The 18,020-nt window shown below is 37.3% G+C and overlaps 1 protein-coding gene across 8 annotated transcripts in view; it reads right to left on the bottom strand.

Moving 5' to 3' along the window:
• Positions 1-18,020, bottom strand: part of EHBP1 (EH domain binding protein 1) — a 442,179-nt gene that overhangs the window by 77,727 nt on the left and 346,432 nt on the right. For all 8 annotated transcript variants that reach the window (XM_054728303.1, XM_054728309.1, XM_054728302.1 and 5 more), the window contains one exon: positions 16,263-16,406. In XM_054728303.1, the coding sequence (XP_054584278.1) occupies positions 16,263-16,406 (144 nt within the window). The remainder of the gene's footprint in view (positions 1-16,262; positions 16,407-18,020) is intronic.

Genomic DNA, 18,020 nt, shown 5'->3' with positions numbered 1-18,020 from the left:
GAAAGCCAGAACATGATAAGAAGAACAAAAGCAACATTAAAAAATGAAATGAATAAAGATTTAAACTCTACCCTTGTGCATGCTGAGCAAAAACAGAATAGGCATATAAAATATAGCTCTTAGTAATGGTGATATTATCCTGGGATGTTCAATACTCTACTGAACAGCCATACGGAAAATGTCTATGGCCATGAATAGTCACATAAAAGAAGTGCTCCTGATGCTAAGACACCTAGCCCTAGCTTCATGCATTCATGGCAATCTCAAATAAATAAGACTTTTGAGGCTAGGGGTTTGTGGCCATATAATAGAAAAGATGCTGAGTTTTTTCCCCCTAACAATGATGGTGTTTTGTGTGACTTTGAAGATATGCTAGCAAGCTAACAATATGTTTTCTAAGAAGTCTAGTAGCCATTGTTAGGATAGCAGACTTCAAATCAACTTAAATTTAGACATAATAGATAAACTATTATTTAAATAATAATGAATAAAAACCTCTGCCTTGTACAGAGGCATTTATGCCGAGCATAGAAATACACCAGCATTCTTCTCCTATAAATACAACTATAAAAAAGATTAACTATACATTTAAAGTGTCTTACTGGTCTGAAACGGATTATGGTACATTAAATCTTCTGTCAATTGTGTTGGAGTAAGAAATAAGGAATATATTTTCATGTCAGTGTCCTGTGTATAGATAGATATTCCAGCTCATATAGATAATAAAAATCCCTAAATAAGACAAAATCTTATTCTACATGCTATTAAAGATTTTAGATTTTTTAAATAACTGATGTTCTTTTGAAATTACAAGTGCAAAGTTAACCTCCTTCTTTCTAGTAATAGAACTGAAAATATGTGCAGTTAAAAAAGTAAAAATTTTAGCTTGACCTCAATTTTAAAGATTGATTCCTAGATATTAGTCATTTAAATATAACACAGCCATTATTCATAAACATATAAGTATAATCTTACATCATATACCTTTTTATGATGATACAGACATAGGGCACATATATTTATTAAAATTATGGGATAAGTTTCTATCTATCAGGGATTACTAAAATAATGTTTAGTATTTTTTACCAATGGGATAGTAACTGCTTCTTTTATAATCTGGAAGAAACCTAGTGATCTTATCTAAACCTGCTACAATTACCAGCATGACAGACTAGTTCCATTTAAATCAATATTTTCCAATTAACATCAAAAGTACAAGATTGATGTTCCACCCCTTCATAGCAACAAAATACCTGTTGAAGACTTAATTTGCAAAAAGAGCAGCTTGAATTCTCTTGGTTCTTACCAAATAAGCCATTTGGATTCATTACCAAAGACCAGTGAAAAAAGTCACTGCCATCTTTTTTGATTACTGGTCTTTGCAGTTAACTTAAAGTCTGATCAAACTGAAATTCCAAATAGACAGTTTTCTGCAGAGGATTTAAATATTCCTGCAAATCTCTGAAGATCTACTGACTTGTTGCTAACTTGCGGTTTGATCTTGCTAAGTAAGAATGGGCTCCTATGCCAATTGATTGTAAGGGGTCATTCACTATGCTTGCAGATTAAATATCATGCAAAAAACTTCATGTTTTATAACAACATTGTAATTATTTCTTTTAAAAAAGCTTCTAAGGAGGAGGAACCAAGATGGCGGCAAAGTTAAACAACTGAACTGCCGCCTCGCACAACAATTTCAAAAATACAACTAAAGAACAAAACGTCTACCACCCAGAACCATGGGAAAGCTGGCTGAGTGGTAGATTTACAACTAAGAAGAGAAGGGAGCGCAAACGCTGGAGAGCTGAGGTACGGAGGCGTGCGCGAAGCGGGCTGGCGGCGGGCGACTGGGCGCTGCGGCTTTTCTTCAAACCAAAGGGAGACAAACTCCCGATCACTCTGAACTCCAGTTTCTGGGGACACGCGGGGGACCCAGACGCCTACGGGGAGAAGCTGGACTCTCGGCCATCGGTCGGAGAGTGAGAGTGACTTTTCTGCAGAGGTGCGCCCAGCAATCAGGGTTTGCTGCATTGGAGTGCGGGACACGGGGACTTGGAAACACGGAAAGGCAGAGACGGCTGAAGGCAGCCATGGCCGTTGGCCATGCCCCAGCCTAGTGACGCCCTGAGACCCCACCCCGCCCTGAGATCCCGCCCCGCACATTCTACAAACCCGCCCAGGCTCCACACAGCGGCCTTTACATATAAATGGCCTGTTCTGTGGCAGCTCAACCAAATTAACTGCAGCTCCAGTCAGACTGCTCCAAAACTGCCCAAGCAAAGAGGAGAAAACTGTAGCTCTTGCTGTAGCTCCTGCTGGGAGGCCTCAGACCTGCACCCCATTGGAGATCCAGACACTAGGGTATCTAGTGGTCGGTGTGGATGACACCAGATTTCAACCACTCTCATAAGGGACACATTCAAGAGGCAGACTCAGTGAGCACCAAAGCCCTACTGTGTCTCCAACACAGCAATTCTTCCGTTATAGACACAGCAGGTCCTCACAGCCAATTGGCCTGGAGGTCAATTCCTCCCAGTGTACCAACAGCAATCAAGGCTTTTAACTACACCAAGACTTCCCACTCAGCCCACAAAGGGGTGTACCAAGAGCGACCACCTAGAGTGATTGGGGAAGCTGAGCTACCGGCCCCTATAGGTCACTGACCACACAAAGCCACTCCATCAACACAGGGAGGCAGCCAAAATGCGGAGACACCGAAGTATGTCACGAGTAGGAGAGATGGAGGAAAGCAAACTAATGGACAACACAGTGTTCAGAACCACATTTATAAGGTTACTCAAGAATCTTCTAAAAACCGCTGAGAAACTTGAATAGACCTTCAAGGACCTTAATGAGAATACCAAAAATATGGAAAAGGACCAGTCAGAAATTATGCATACACTGTCTGAAATAAAGAATATACAGACACTCAACTGTAGACCTCCGTACCCGAAGAGTCAAACCAAAGATCTGTAATATGAGGAAGAAAAAAACACCTAACCAGAGAGGCGGAAAGAAAGAAGAATCCAAAAGTGTGAGGATAGCGTACGGAGCCTCTGGGATGGCTTTAAGCGTACCAATATCCGAATTTTTGGGGTGCCAGAAGAAGAGAGAGAGCAAGATACTGAAAACCTATTTGAAGAAATAATGACAGAAAACTTCCCCCACCTGCTGAAAGAAATAGACTTACAAGTTCAGGAAGCGCACAGAACCCCAAACAAGAGGAATCCAAAGAGGACCACACCAAGACACATCATACTTAAAATGCCAAGGGCAAAAGACAAAGAGAGAATCTTACAAGCAGCAAGAGAAAAACAGTTAGTTACCTACAAGGGAGCACCCATATGACTGCCAGCTGATTTCTCAACAGAAACTATGCAGGCCAGACGGGAATGGCAAGAAATATTCAAAGTGATGAATAGCAAGAACCTACAACCAAGACTACTCTACCCAGCAAAGTTATCATTCAGAATTGAAGGGCAGATAAAGAGCTTCACAGATAAGAAAAAGCTAAAGGAGTTCATCACCACCAAACCAGTATTATATGAAATGCTGAAAGGTATTCTTTAAAAGAGGAAAAAGAAGAAAAAAGTAAAGATAAAAATTCTGAACAACAAATACATATCTATCAACAAGTGATCATAAAAATCAAGTGAATTAAAAATCTGAGGAACAGAATAAACTGGTGAACATAATAGAATCAGAGGCATAGAATGGGAGTGGATTGATAATTCTCAGGGGGAAAGGGGTGTCTGTGTGGGGGGTACGGGAAGAGACTGGACAAAAATATACACCTATGGATAAGGACCAATGGGGGGGAGGTAAGGGCAGAGGGGGGTGGGAACCGGGTGGTGAGGAGATATGGGGGGGAAAAAAGGAGAAACAATTGTAATAATCTGAACAATAAAGATTTATTAAAAAAATAAAAAAGCTTCTAAGCTTCCTAAAAAGCTTCCAAGTGTTTAAAAACTACCTGCAAATATTCCTATCTACACTAATAAAAGAGAAACATGCAAATTGACTGTATCTCCGCTATGCCCACAAGCCACGCCTATCAGTCAATCAGGAGCAAGTATGCAAATTAACCCAACCAAGATGGCTGAGGCCACGGAGCGAGCAGCAGGCTTGGGTTTCCCCAGCAATGGAGGAAGCCAAGCTTCCCGCCCGCTCTGGCAGGTCCTGGCTTCCGCTCAAGGCTACAAAGTTTCAATTATAGAAGATAAATAAATCCCAGATACCAGGGCCTCCACTTGGGTTGCCAGAGGGCATGGCCAGCTTGCAAACCACCACAGGCCCCTCGCCCAGGCTGCCCCACGCCCCAAGGGAGCCCCCACCCTGATCCAGGACACTCTTCAGGGCAAACCAGCCAGCCCCCACCCGTGCATCAGGCCTTTATCCTATCTAATAAAACAGTAATATGCAAATTGACTATCACTCCAACAAACAAGATGGCTGCCCCCATGTGGTCAAAGATGGCTGACCCCATGTGGACACCAGATGGCCGCCACAAGATGGCCAGCAGGGGAGGGCAGTTGGAGGGACCAAACCTGAAAGGGAGGGCAGTTGTGGGTGATCAGGCCAGCAGGGGAGGGCATTTGGGAGGGAACAGGCCTGCAAGGGAGGGCAGTTGGGGGCGATCAAGACTGCAGGAGAGGGCAGTTAGGGGTGACCAGGCCGGCAGAGGAGGAAAGTTGGGGGCGACCAGGCCTGCAGGGAAGGGCAGTTTGGGGGAACCCAGGCCTGCAGGGGAGGGCAGTTAGGGGTTACCAGGCCTGCAGGGGAGGGCAGTTAGGGGCAATCAGGCTGGCAGGGGAGCAGTTAGGCATCAATCAGGCTGACAGGCAGAAGCAGTTAGGGGCAATCAGGAAGGAAGGCAGGTGAGCAGTTGGGAGCCAGCAGTCCTGGATTGTGAGAGGGATGTCCGACTGCCCGTTTAGGCCCAATCCTACCGGGATCAGGCCTAAACGGGCAGTTGGACATCCCTCGAGGGGTCCCAGATTGGAAAAGTTGTAGGCTGGGCTGAGGGACATCCCCCCTCCCCCCATGCATGAATTTCGTGCACCGGGCCTCTAGTGCTACATCATTTACAGCTGAAAAAACTAAACACAACATTTATAAATTTATTGATTGTTAAGTGATCAGACCAATTAGATTGAAAAAAGTCATCCCAATTCCTGTTTTAGAATTTCTATTTATAAAATAGATTTTATTCTTTCTTAAAAACATCAAAGTAATAATTAAACGTATATGCCATTATTCTTCTGATAGGTTCAAAGTGCTTTACAAATGTACTAACAATTCCAAGGGCTGTGGGTAGCAGGACTGATGCCCTCATGCCGTAATGACCAATCACCAGGAGGCTGTGTGCGTGGCAGGCGCAAGTGGGTAGGTGGGGCTATGTGTGCGACGAGGCATGCGTGGGTGGGCGGGGACTTGACGCTGCGTCCCCGTGGGTGCCTGCAAGGACTTGATGCTACATCCCCGCGGGTGCCAGCAGGGGCTTGATGCTGTGTCCCCGTGAGTGCCGGTTGGGGCTTGATGCTGCATACCCACGGGTGCCGGTGGGTCTGGGTCTCGCATGATTTCAAGGCGTGTGCAGGTGGGCAGGGTTGCATGCTCAGCGAGGTGCGCGCGGGTCGGTGGGGTTTTGACTCTGGGTCTCGTGGCGCTGGTGGGACTTGATGCTGTGTCCCCGTGGGCGCCGGACCAGGCTCTGACAGGAGGGAGCCGGATACCTGAAACTCAGGACTTGACTCTGGGTCTCACAGCGCCAGCAGAACTTGACGCTGTGTCCTCTCAGGTGATAAAGTTATATATTATTTTCATGTACATTTTACTAATTTTCTTTCATCTCTGACACTTCTATTATAGAGAAAGGGCAAATAGCAATATTAAAATATTTCCCTTTTAATGTGCATGAATTTCGTGCACCAATAGTATTATATAATCAAGGAGGCTCCTTTGGATTATATAATGGCTAGACTGTTGAACTTGCCAAACTCCTGAACTGTACTTTGAAAAAATGTGGAAAACAATGAACAAAATATCACATCTAAAATTTACATTAGTAAATGTAACATGAAAACCATCACAGAGCAATTGAAATAAGAAACAAAGAAATATTAATTCAGAGCAATGCAAAGTCTCCTATAGAAAAATAATTTCAGGAAACACCTGAAATAGGTTAAATGAACACCTAAAGGCACACAGATACAAATGAGTCATGTAAACTACTTTCCCTAAAAAAATCTAAATGCAGTATAAACTTGTAGCAAGTTCTCATTAAAACATACAATGTGACAGTCTTGATAAAAATTAAGAAATTAAAAAGGTTTATAGTATCTGTATCTGTAAACTGCCTTTCAAGAGAAATTATAGTTCATAACTTTCTTGAGAATAACTTAAGTAGAGTCTGTACATAAAGACCTATCAGGTAAAATTACCAAGAGTTGTTTTCAAGGTCTTGGAAACTTAGTTTTCCTAGCCTTCCAGCCTAAAGCTATTCTAATTTATATCAGAGGAAATGTTTGGTAGAGTGGTGTCATTCAAAGCAGAATTGGGAGCTGAGGTCCCAGAATATGGGAAAAGCAGGTGTGCCTAAGGATTTTGGTGTGCACATATATTAGCAACAAAGAAAAGTATCATAATGTACATTTTACTAATTTTCTTCAAGAATAGGAAGACAAGGATGACACAGAGGGGCCTTAAATCCCAAAGTGTCAAATGTCATATCTGTAACTGACTCAAGAAAAGGAGATGGACACTAACTTCCTCTGCCTAGTAATAATTAATTCTGCTTTGAAGACTTTCAGAGCTGGGCCGGTGTGGCTGAGTTAGTTGAGCAATGTCCTGTGTACGAAAGGTTGCTGGTTCGATTCCTGATCAGGGCACATACCTGGGTTGCAGGTTTGATCCCTTGTTGGGGCATGTACAGAAGGCAACCAACCAATGCTTCTCTCACACATCAATGTTTCTCCATCCCTTCCCCTTTCTTCTCTCTAAGCATGTCCTCAGGTGAGGATTAAAAAAAAAAAATCATAAAGACCTTCAGAGAGACATTTTATTTATGTTTAAAAAACTTTACCACCAAGACACTCCTTTCAGCAACCCAAATTTTCATGTTTAGGCTCATTTTTTTTAAGTTGAAACTGTTCCCTCCATTTATTCATTGAACATTTACTTAATACTTGGTGCTGAGGATACTTCTTGGTATTCAGCTCATAGGTGAGTGGGAGAAAGAGGTGTGTAATCAGATTATTATATAGGATAATGTGACAAAAGAGATATACACAACATATTAGAAAATGATACAGGAAAGGAAATAAACTTTACTGCTAGGACCATGACAAAGGTGCTCGAAGAAGAAGTGATATTTCAGTGGAAGCTAAGAAGGGAAGAAGGGCATTTTAGGGAGAGAACAGCAAATACTTGCGTAGGAACAAAGAGTATATCACATTTTCTCTGCAAGCAACTTACTTGAGTGGGACTGTAAAGTGAAAAATCAGAGAGATGAAGGAAGTTAGAAGGTGTGGGGGGCTAGGGTGTGTAATAACCTTGCATGAGGCCATGTTGAGTATTTGGAAAGTTTATTCTCTTGGCAGAAGTTGCCAAAAAGTTTTTGAGCCATCATATACTCAAATTAGTATTTAAGCTATTTCCCAGTTTTCTCTTCTTTATATTTTATATGCCCATCTTTCCTTATAAGTAGATCTTTTTTTCAATCCTTTAACACTTCTCCAAATTCTCTGTAAGTTCTCACTTTCAGCCTAGAACCAGGTAAAAAAGTCTCAAAAAAAAAAAAAAAAAAGTAACCTATACTGAGTGCTGGATATTGTCCCATGTCCTATATGCAACATCAATGAGTAAAATAGCTCTACTCATTCTTATTGGTATGTATCAGGTTATAAATCTGTGGTCTCTTAAGGAGTAAATAATAATAATAAACTCTCCAGTAAACTATTGAAGATTTAAGATCAGTGTCTCATTTAGTCAAGACTTAAGGTCACTCCTGGGTACCAACTTTTTAAAAAATATATATTTTATTGATTTTTTACAGAGAGGAAGGGAGAGGGATAGAGAGCTAGAAACATCGATGAAAGAGAAACATCGATCAGCTGCCTCCTGCACACCTACTGGGGATGTGCCCGCAATTAAGGTACATGCCCTTGACCGGAATCGAACCTGGGACTTTTCAGTCCGCAGGCCAACGCTCTATTCACTGAGCAAAACTAGTTAGGGCCCAACTTTTTTTTTTAAGCTCACTGGAATTCTCAGTTAAACTAAGAACATAAAAAGCAGTGGTTAGCTGCAGATATATCTCTCCCCGTCCACAACTTGACTCTCAGAACCATAGCATATCTTATGAAGGGCAAGGTAATTTACAGTAAATTTAAAAATAAAAGCATGGTAAATGAAGGTACAGATTAAAGAACATAAGCAAGTGAAATAGTAGCAATCAGTTCACTAAATTAGATGCCAGCTTATTTTTTTTTAGTTAGACCTGCCTTTTATTTACCGTAAGTCTTGATTTCTCCAGAGTGAAAAGGATGCTAACACTGAAGTAGGGATGGCATTAGTCATGGTTCCTTTACCTCCTTCATAGTGGACACTTATTAATTTGAATGTCACACAGGAAAAAAAAAAATTTGCCTCCATTTTAAAAATGGAAAAAAGACTTAAAGAGATTAAGTAATTTCTAGTTTTAGTATCATGTAGTTCACATTCAATTGCTCCAAAGTGCCCCTTTTTCTTTAGTCAGCCAAGTTGGCCATACTACTTTTCCAAAATATGTACAATACTGCTAAATAATTCAATGTATATATATGAGAGAGCTACCTAGAAATTATAAAGAAATGATCAAATTAAGAAAAGTACTATGTTCTTCAAAAAGGTATCAAGTTACACACTAAACTAAAATTCAGGAAAAAAAAATGGTATGGTCTTTTCTGTATTTATGAAACTGGACTTATCTGACATTTTACATTCTTTTTTAAATCATTCCTTAAATCATTTCAATATTAGCCAAAAGCCACAGAGTATCATGTCAAAACTAGAGCAACAATCCTAGAATGTATTAGTTGAAGAAACTGATGCAATTGTCTTATTATACAAGATAATTACATTACTATATATCAGCAATGAACATCTATATAGGGCTTGACCTATCTAAAGAAGAAAGAGCTTTTAAATTGAGCCTAAACTGTAACTGAAAGAGGTTGCAACAATATCTCCCATGCCACCTGCTCTTCTTACAATGTAACTTTGATGCTCCTCCCATGGAGTGATACAGTTCATAACTCTGCTTCTTAAGCCTGGGTGGAGCTTTGTATCTGTTTGGGCCAACAGTAGGACAAAAGTGCTGTTACATGACATTTAAAGCTAGATCATAACAAAGCCATGCACATTCATTCACCTTACTCTCTTGGACACTTGCTCTTAAACCCAGTCACCATGCTATGAGGAAGCCCAAACTAGCCCAAGTGGAGAGACCATATGGAAAGGCCACAGGTAGGTGTCCCAACTGACAGTCCAGCAGAGGTCCTAGCTGAAAACCAGCCCATACATCATGCAACAGAAATAATCCATTCCTACTGTCCTATCCCAGTGGTCGGCAAACTCATTAGTCAACAGAGTCAAATATCAACAGTACAACGATTGAAATTTCTTTTGAGAGCCGAAAACCGGCTTCTGCGCATGAGCCACGAAGTTTCAATCGCACTGTACCTACGTGCCCGCACGTGGTATTTTGTGGAAGAGCCACACTCAAGGGGCCAAATAGCCGCATGTGGCTTGTGAGCCACAGTTTGCTGACCACTGTCCTATCCTAATGCCTAACTCACAGAATCTATGACTGTAATAAAATGGTTCTTTCATGCCAATAAGGTTTGCAGTGCTTTTTTATGTAGCAAAAGATAACTTGAAAGAGGAAGGGTAGAGAAAACATCTTTGGGGCTATTTAAAGCAAAGTTTTATAAGTAATAAGATACAACTTTGGGTAAGTGGAAAACAAATCCAACAAAGTAACCAGCCTGGCATGTTCTCGCTGTAAAAAACAACTATAACAACTACTGCAAGAATATGACAACCAACCCAAGTAACTTCATCGCAGTCAAAGGAGCTATGAGATATTTTGTGAGATACCATGATTACTATTCATGAATCTCAAACAACAGTCATTGGTGATCTCATGCCTTAATGTGAATGGGACTGCTATTATGGACACTGCCATTTATTTCACACCAAGGTACAAACTAACATCAACTATAAGCGTGGAGCTTTTTTCTGGTCCTCTCTCCTTAAAACACACACACACACACACACACACACACACACACACACACACACCCTTTAGAGCAGTGGTTGCCAGCCTTTTGGACCTCATGGACCACCAGTGGTCCGCAGACCACCAGTTGGCAACTGCTGCTTTAGAGATACTGAAAGATAATACTAGCGTAAATGGTCAAGTTTGCTTGGGTATGCTAAAAATAAATAAATAATAATCTAGTAAAAAATACCTTTTTTGGCTAACAAAAATTTTCCTAGTCTAAAATACTTGTCTTAATGTGTCATATTTTCAAAACAGAAAGAAAAAGGGGAAAAAACTTTTTAATAAGCCATTTGTTAAAAAAAGACAAGCCACTTGCTATACTATCTCTTAGGAATAAATATTGTTAATATTTTTAAGATGTTTTCCTTCTTATCCTTTTTAATGCATATATGAAAACAGTCTTTATTATTTCAAAATGGAGTTCATATGCCAGATACTATATTTTATATTTTGCTTAGTACAAAATGACATTGTGAGCATTTTCCTACATCCTTTCAATATTCTTTCAAAACATTATTGAATAATTTTAATTCTTACATAATAAGTATATATGCTTTTGTTATAATTCATTTAATCATTTCCCCATTTTGAGAAACTACTATTTTGTAATTTTTGCTATTACAAATAACATTATGATGAAAACCTACATATTGATCTTTGTTAAAAAATTATTAGGTAAAAGAAAATGAGCATTTATTGATTAAGTCTAGTTACTTTCCAGAAAGGTGTGTAAGTTACATGTTACCAGTAGTATAAAAGAGTATCTAAGTCAATAACACTTCACCAGCATCATGTTTCTTAACATCCTAGATATATATTTTAGAAATAGTAAGATGTCACAGACATAGAACTAGAGATATTTTAGCAATAAACTGCTGATGTTGAATTCACACTAATATAATTTAGCTAAAAGTTGAAGTTTTACTTGGTAAATAAAAACTTTAAGTAAAATTATTAATGATTTAAATGGAATAGATGACCAATAAAATATTTTTTTGAAAGTGTGAAGTAGTAAATAAGTAAACAAACTGAATAAAAAAATAAATACCTTTAAAAGTTAGGATATTTGAATTCTAAACCTAGTTTGCCATTGTCTGCAACCCCAGGTAAATTTAAACACTCTTTCCTAACTCACTTTCTTTATCTCTACAATGATAAAAAACAATTTGTAGTCCTACTTTACAAGGATATCAGAAAAATAAATAAATATAGCACGATGCTTTTAAAATATAATCTCTGAAGTCAAATTGTTTAGGTTTAATTATTGGCTCTCTTATTAGCTGTGTGACTATGGGCAATTCATTAATTTGTGTGGCAGTTTTCTCAACCGTAAAACAGGAAAAATAATACTTAACCCTTATCAATCGCTTGCTTTTTTCTCGATTCCTTTATTCTAATGCTAACCATGTCGAGTCACACTCGACATCCGAGTGCAAAAGGTTAACTTATACAATTGTTGTAGAGACTGAATGAGAAAACCCATGTGAAAACACTTGAACCCTGGCCAACACACAGTACAATGCTCAATAAACATTAGATGATAATTATTAGTATATGTAAATTTTGCATACAGGCAAAGTAATTTTTAAAAATCTACTTGACAGACAGAAGGTTTGAATCTCAGGTATTCTGAGTTTTAAATCAATAGTCGAAAAACATAAACCTGTAAGTCTTCCATATTTTTAGACCCGAAAGAATTTTAAAATAAAGTTTATCACATATATGCTATCAACAAACAAAATAACTTTCTTTTTAGAAAGAATATTCTTTCTGTGCCTATTCACTTGGATGATGATCCTTCTCACCCATCAAATCTTAGTTTAAATGTCCCCTTCTCAAATCACTCAAGCTCAACTTAGGCAAATTATCCTTTCAAACTCTGTAGTTACATACTTATTATTATCTGTCTCTTCCCACCAAAATATAAACTCCATGAGGGAAGTCCTTTCTCTTACTCTGAATATACTCAGTTTAGACACTCAATTAATGTCTGGCAAATGTCTGAATCAACAAATTGATGATGTAAATGAAAAAAATTGGCATAAAGGCTACAAAATTTTTTCTATAAAAAATGGCCCTCTAGATGAGTGTTTCTCAAACATTTTTATCATGACCCACAGTTAATATATTTTATATCACATATATAAAATATATATGTGATAATCACATATATAAAATATATATGTGATAACCACACATATCCACAGAATTAAAACATTTCACACAAAAATACTATACTTACTATGTGTGATGAATTCTGATATTTTCTATTCCATTCTATTATATTCCTTTATATTAAAAAATAATTATTGTGACTCACTAAACTGATTTTATATCATGTTAATGTATAAAGACTTGAAGTCTGAAAAATGATTCTTGAGGTCAGAGGTTATTAAGTTGATATCTGAAAGGTATTTTAAAAAATATGCATGGGAAAGAAGAAATAAAACTGTCTTTATTCATAGATGACATGATTGTCTATGTAGAAACTGAAAAAAATAATAAAGAAAACTTTCCTGGAGCTAATAAGCAATTATAGCAAGGTTGTAGGATACAAGGTTATTATACAAGACAATTGCATTCCCACATGACAGCAATGAACAAGTGAGATTTGAAATTAAAAACACATCGTTTACATTACACCCCCCAAAATTAAATGATTAGGTATAAAACTAACAAAATAAGTACAAGATCAATATGAAGAACTCTGGTAATGAAATAAAAGAACTAAACAAATGAAGAGAGATTCTATGTTAATGAGTAGATAGACCCAATATTGTAAAGATGTGAGTTTTTTCCAACTCGATCAATAGATTCATTGCAATCTCAATGAAAATCCAGAGTTATTTTGTGGCTATTGGCAAACTGATTCTAAGTTTATATAGAGAGGGAAAAGGCCAAGAAGAGCAAACATAATACCGAGGGAGAAGAACAAAGTTGGAGGACTGACACTACTGACTTCAAAACTAACCACAACCCAAACCGGTTTGGCTCAGTGGATAAAGTGTCAGCCTGCGGACTCAAGGGTCCCAGGTTTGATTCCGGTCAAGGGCATGTACCTTGGTTGCGGGCACATCCCCGGTAGGGGGTGTGCAGGAGGCAGCTCATCGATGTTTCTCTCTCATCAATGTTTCTAATTCTCTATCCCTCTTCCTTCCTCTCTGTAAAAAATCAATAAAATGTATTTTTAAAAAACCACAAAAAACAAAAAACAACTAACCACAAAGCTAGAGTAATCAAGACAGTATGGTAAGAGAACAGAAAGATCAGTGGAATAGAAAAGAAAGCCCAAAAATAAACCCCACAAATATAGTCAACTGACCTTTGATCAAGGAGCAAAAGGAACACAATAGAGCAAAGGCAGTTTTCAACAACTGGTGCTGAAACAACTGGATATCCACATGCAAAAATATAAATCTACACACAGATCTTACACCCATCACAAAACTCTATCAAAATGGACTGTGAACCTAAATCTAAAACACAAAACTCTAAAATTCCTAGAAGATAACACAGGAGTTATGTGATGTCTTTTTACGTACGACATCAAAGGCATGACCCATAAAGGTAAAGCTGGATTTCATTAAATTAAAAACATTTCTGCTTTGCAAAAGACAATGTGGAGAGAATGAGAAAACAAGCCACAGATAGGGAGAAAATATATGCAAAGACACATCTGATTTAAAAAAAAACTGTTATCCAAAATATACAATGAACTATTAGAACTCAACAGTAAGAAAATAAACTTTATTTTAAAATAGGCCAATGACCTTAAGAGACACCTCTTCCAATGAAGATGTATAGATGGCCAATAAGCATATCAAAAGATACTCCACATCACATGTTAGCAGGGGAACAAAAAAACCACTGAGATACAACTACACATTTATTAGAATGCCCAACATTTGGAATACTGATAACACTAAATGCTGGCAAGGATGTGTAGTTGAACTCTCATTCATTACTGGTAGGAATGAAAAAATGGTAGTCACTTTGGAAGACAGTTTGGTGATTTCTTACAAAAGTAAACATACTTTTACCATACGATCCAGCAATTGTGCTACCTGGTGTGTATTCCAAGTTGTTAAAAACTTTTATCTATACAAAACCTACGTGTGGATGATTATAGCACCTTTATTCATAATTGCCAAAACTTGGAAGCAACTGAGATGTTCTTCAGTAGGTGAATGGATAAACCATGGTACAAACAATGAAATATTATTCAATACTAAAAAGAAATAAGCTATCAAGCCATGAAAAGACATGGAAGAACCTCAAATACATATTGCTAAGTGAAAGAAAACAAGAAAAGGCTACATACTGTGTGGTTACAACTAAAACATTCTGCAAAAGGCAAAATCATGGAAATAGTAAAATTATCAGTTTGCCAGGGGCTGGGAATGGGGACAGGGCTGAATATGTGGAACACAGGATTTTTAGAGAAATGAAAATACTCTATACTCTAATAATGGATGCATGTCTGTTGGAAGCCACCCATTGCCTTCACTAGCAGAGAGGTGTGGACAAGGAACCCGGAAGGCTGGTCAACCTTGAAGCTCTGAAAGGTCAGAGCCAACCACCCACTGTTTAGTTGAGACAATGGTAGCTAAAGCAACTTCCACCTTTAAGTTTTATGTAAATTCTTGCTATTGGCTATGATTGGAATTGTTTGCCTAAGGGCTATGGGTGTATCCCACAATCTGAATAAAAGGGATAGCAAGGCCAGAGTGGAGTGGAGTCCTTCCCCTTGAGTTGGGCTCCCACCTGGCCCCCAATATTCCCAAATTATACTTTCTTGTCTAGTCTCTTTCATTTGTATGCAGCCTCCTCCAGAGCCCGAACGCTGAACCACGCGAGACGTGGGGGGGGACACTCACAACTGGCAGCCCAATGTGGGGCACTCGCACATGTCATTAAATGCTTTTCCAATTCATAAAATGTACAACACCCAAGTGTGAGCCATAATGTAAACTATGAACTTTGGGTGATTATTATGCGTTAATATAGGTTCATCAGTTGTAAAAAATGTGTCATTGTGGTGGAGGATATTGTTAATGGGGAGGCTATGCATGTGTGGGTGTAGGGGATTATGGGAAATATGTACCTTCCCCTCAATTCTCCTGTGAAACAAAAACTGCTCTAAAAAATATTAATTAAAAAAAAAAGAACATGCAGTTTTATGTATATGTGAGTTTGCTGGTAGGGCAGGGTTGTCATGGTTTTCAGAATCATGAAGAGGTTTATGGCCCCCTAAGTCTAAGGGCTTCTATTACTATATGTTCATTATTATCTGTGAAGCACTACACAAAACTATATAAAAAATGTGATTTAACAGGGATGGCAGTATATGATAGGAAAAAGCATTTTTATTTTGAAGTCTGATGAGGCTGAGGTTCAAATCCTGGATTCATCATTTACTGACTCTGCAATCCTGCTTACCTATCTATGAGCCTTAGGTGTTTTTTTTTTTATCTGGAAAGTAGCTTGAAAATCTTCTTCATGGGTTAAGTAAAATAAAAATTATGTAAAACATCCATTATAGTACCTGGAATATTTGCTAGGTATGCAATAAGTGATAGACATAATTGTTAAATTCTAATATTTTCAACAAAATTAACTTCCATAGATAAAAATACAATCTTAAACAAAGTACAACTAAATTACAAAAGTATATTAATGAAAAAATAGATTATTCATGTATGTGCAGAAATTATATTCCAGGATCTTACTTTTCCTCATAGCTAACACTATTGTGTAGAAATAATCACAACATGCTCCTCCAAGTATGACTTTGTAAGCTCAACAAGTGTAACAAATACCCACAATATATAAAGTATGTAGAAAAGTAATTTAGCAAAAAGGTAAATAAATTAGCACCCTCACCCCCATGATTACAATGAACAACTTATAGTATTTTTAAACCAATGATCCTCACATCACTTAGCTGCCTGTTGCAGAGTGCTGTGGCTGAGTTGGTATTCTGCTTATTCCCTGCCTTTAAAGCTGCATCTCTTCTCGCTTGCTCAAGCAGAACTCTTGCTCTTTCTTTAAGTTCTTCTTGTCGAGATAACATTCGTTGCTTAAAAGCAAATATACAGAATTAGAAGCCTCAAAAATAAACAAACAAAACCCCAAGAGCATGTATTCTACATTTCTAAACTAATCAATGGTTATACAACCTGTCGAAATAATAGTGTTGCTTCAATCATAGGTATTCTTCATGGTCAAGGAAGAGGTGATAAACAGTAAGCCTATTAATTTATTTGGTGTAATATAAAACTTCATTATAAATTTATTGTGTATATCATTTTTGGGTCTCTTTATATTTTAATATAACAATTTAAAACTTTTTTCTGTAATCTTAAGCAAGGAAAAAAATTTTTAAAAATGTACAAGTCAGTGATTTTTAATATATTCACAAGGTTGTGAACCACCAACACTATTAATTCCAGGACATTTTCATCATCCAAGGTTTTAAGAGGATTAAAAAATTATTAACTTAATAGATACACTTGAAATGTATAAGTGATAATGATAGATTTTAAGTTCATGTTGATAAGACATAATAGAATAAAATTGGTCATTGCATTTAAAATGGTTACAAATCAACACTTTTCCCTAAATAGAATTAGTGAAACGAACACTGAATTTGCAGTCTAAACATCAGGCTGTTAATCCTGATACACAATTTAACACTGAACAGGTCACTTAAAAACTATACTGTATTCCATTACATGATATTTAGGTACTCTGGAGTCAAATATTGGTTCCATCACTTAATTGTGAGCAAGTTAAACTGTCTAACTCTCCATTTCCTCATTTATAAACTGGGAATAAAAACAGAACAACTCTCATTAAGTATACTATAAAGATTAAGTGAAGTAGAATAATATATTGATGATTAAATAAATGTTAACTATTATTATATTTTTAAAAATCTCTCATCTTGAAAAAAGGGTAGATAATCTTTAAGATCCCACAAGCTCTACATTATGATTCTATAGTCCTTTAGGGATTTCAATCAGCTACACAGGTGTAGCAAAAAATTGCTTTCGTGTTTTAAAACACAAAAACACAATTTTTTTTCTGATTACAAATGCAATTTATATTAATTATAGAAATTTTAGAAAATATATAAAAGTAAAAATAAAAAAATAAAATTGGAGGCATCACGCTCCCTGATTTCAAACTATACTAGTATTATAATGCTATAGTAATTAGAGCAGTATAGTACTGGTATAAAAACAGATACACAGATCCATGAAACAAAACAGGGAGCTCAGAAATTAACCTATGCAAATGGATAGTCGCTTCAATAAATAAGTTTTGGGAAAACTGGACAGCCACATGGTCAAAAAGGTACAAACTACCAGATAAAAAATAAATAAGTCAGGGGAATGTAATATACAGCATGGTGAATAAATCTTAAAACTCTAATCACAAGAAACAAAATTTTTAGTAACTATGTATGGTGACATGAAAACAATTTTAAATTGTCTAGTATTGTATTAACATAAATGCTTCATATTTTATTTAACTCATCTTATTGCATATTTAGGTTGTTTATAATTTTTCACTATCATAAACACTGCTTTTATGAACATATTTATATGTAAATTCTTATTTAAAAATTGAGTTTATTGGGGTGACATTGGTTAATAAAATTATATAACTTTCAGGCATACAATTCTAC

The sequence above is a fragment of the Eptesicus fuscus genome, chromosome 16, assembly GCF_027574615.1.
Source record: "Eptesicus fuscus isolate TK198812 chromosome 16, DD_ASM_mEF_20220401, whole genome shotgun sequence".
Classification (NCBI taxonomy): Eukaryota; Metazoa; Chordata; class Mammalia; order Chiroptera; family Vespertilionidae; genus Eptesicus; species Eptesicus fuscus.
The sequence above is the reverse complement of the archived record's forward strand: the minus strand, read 5'-3'. Positions and strand labels throughout refer to the sequence as shown.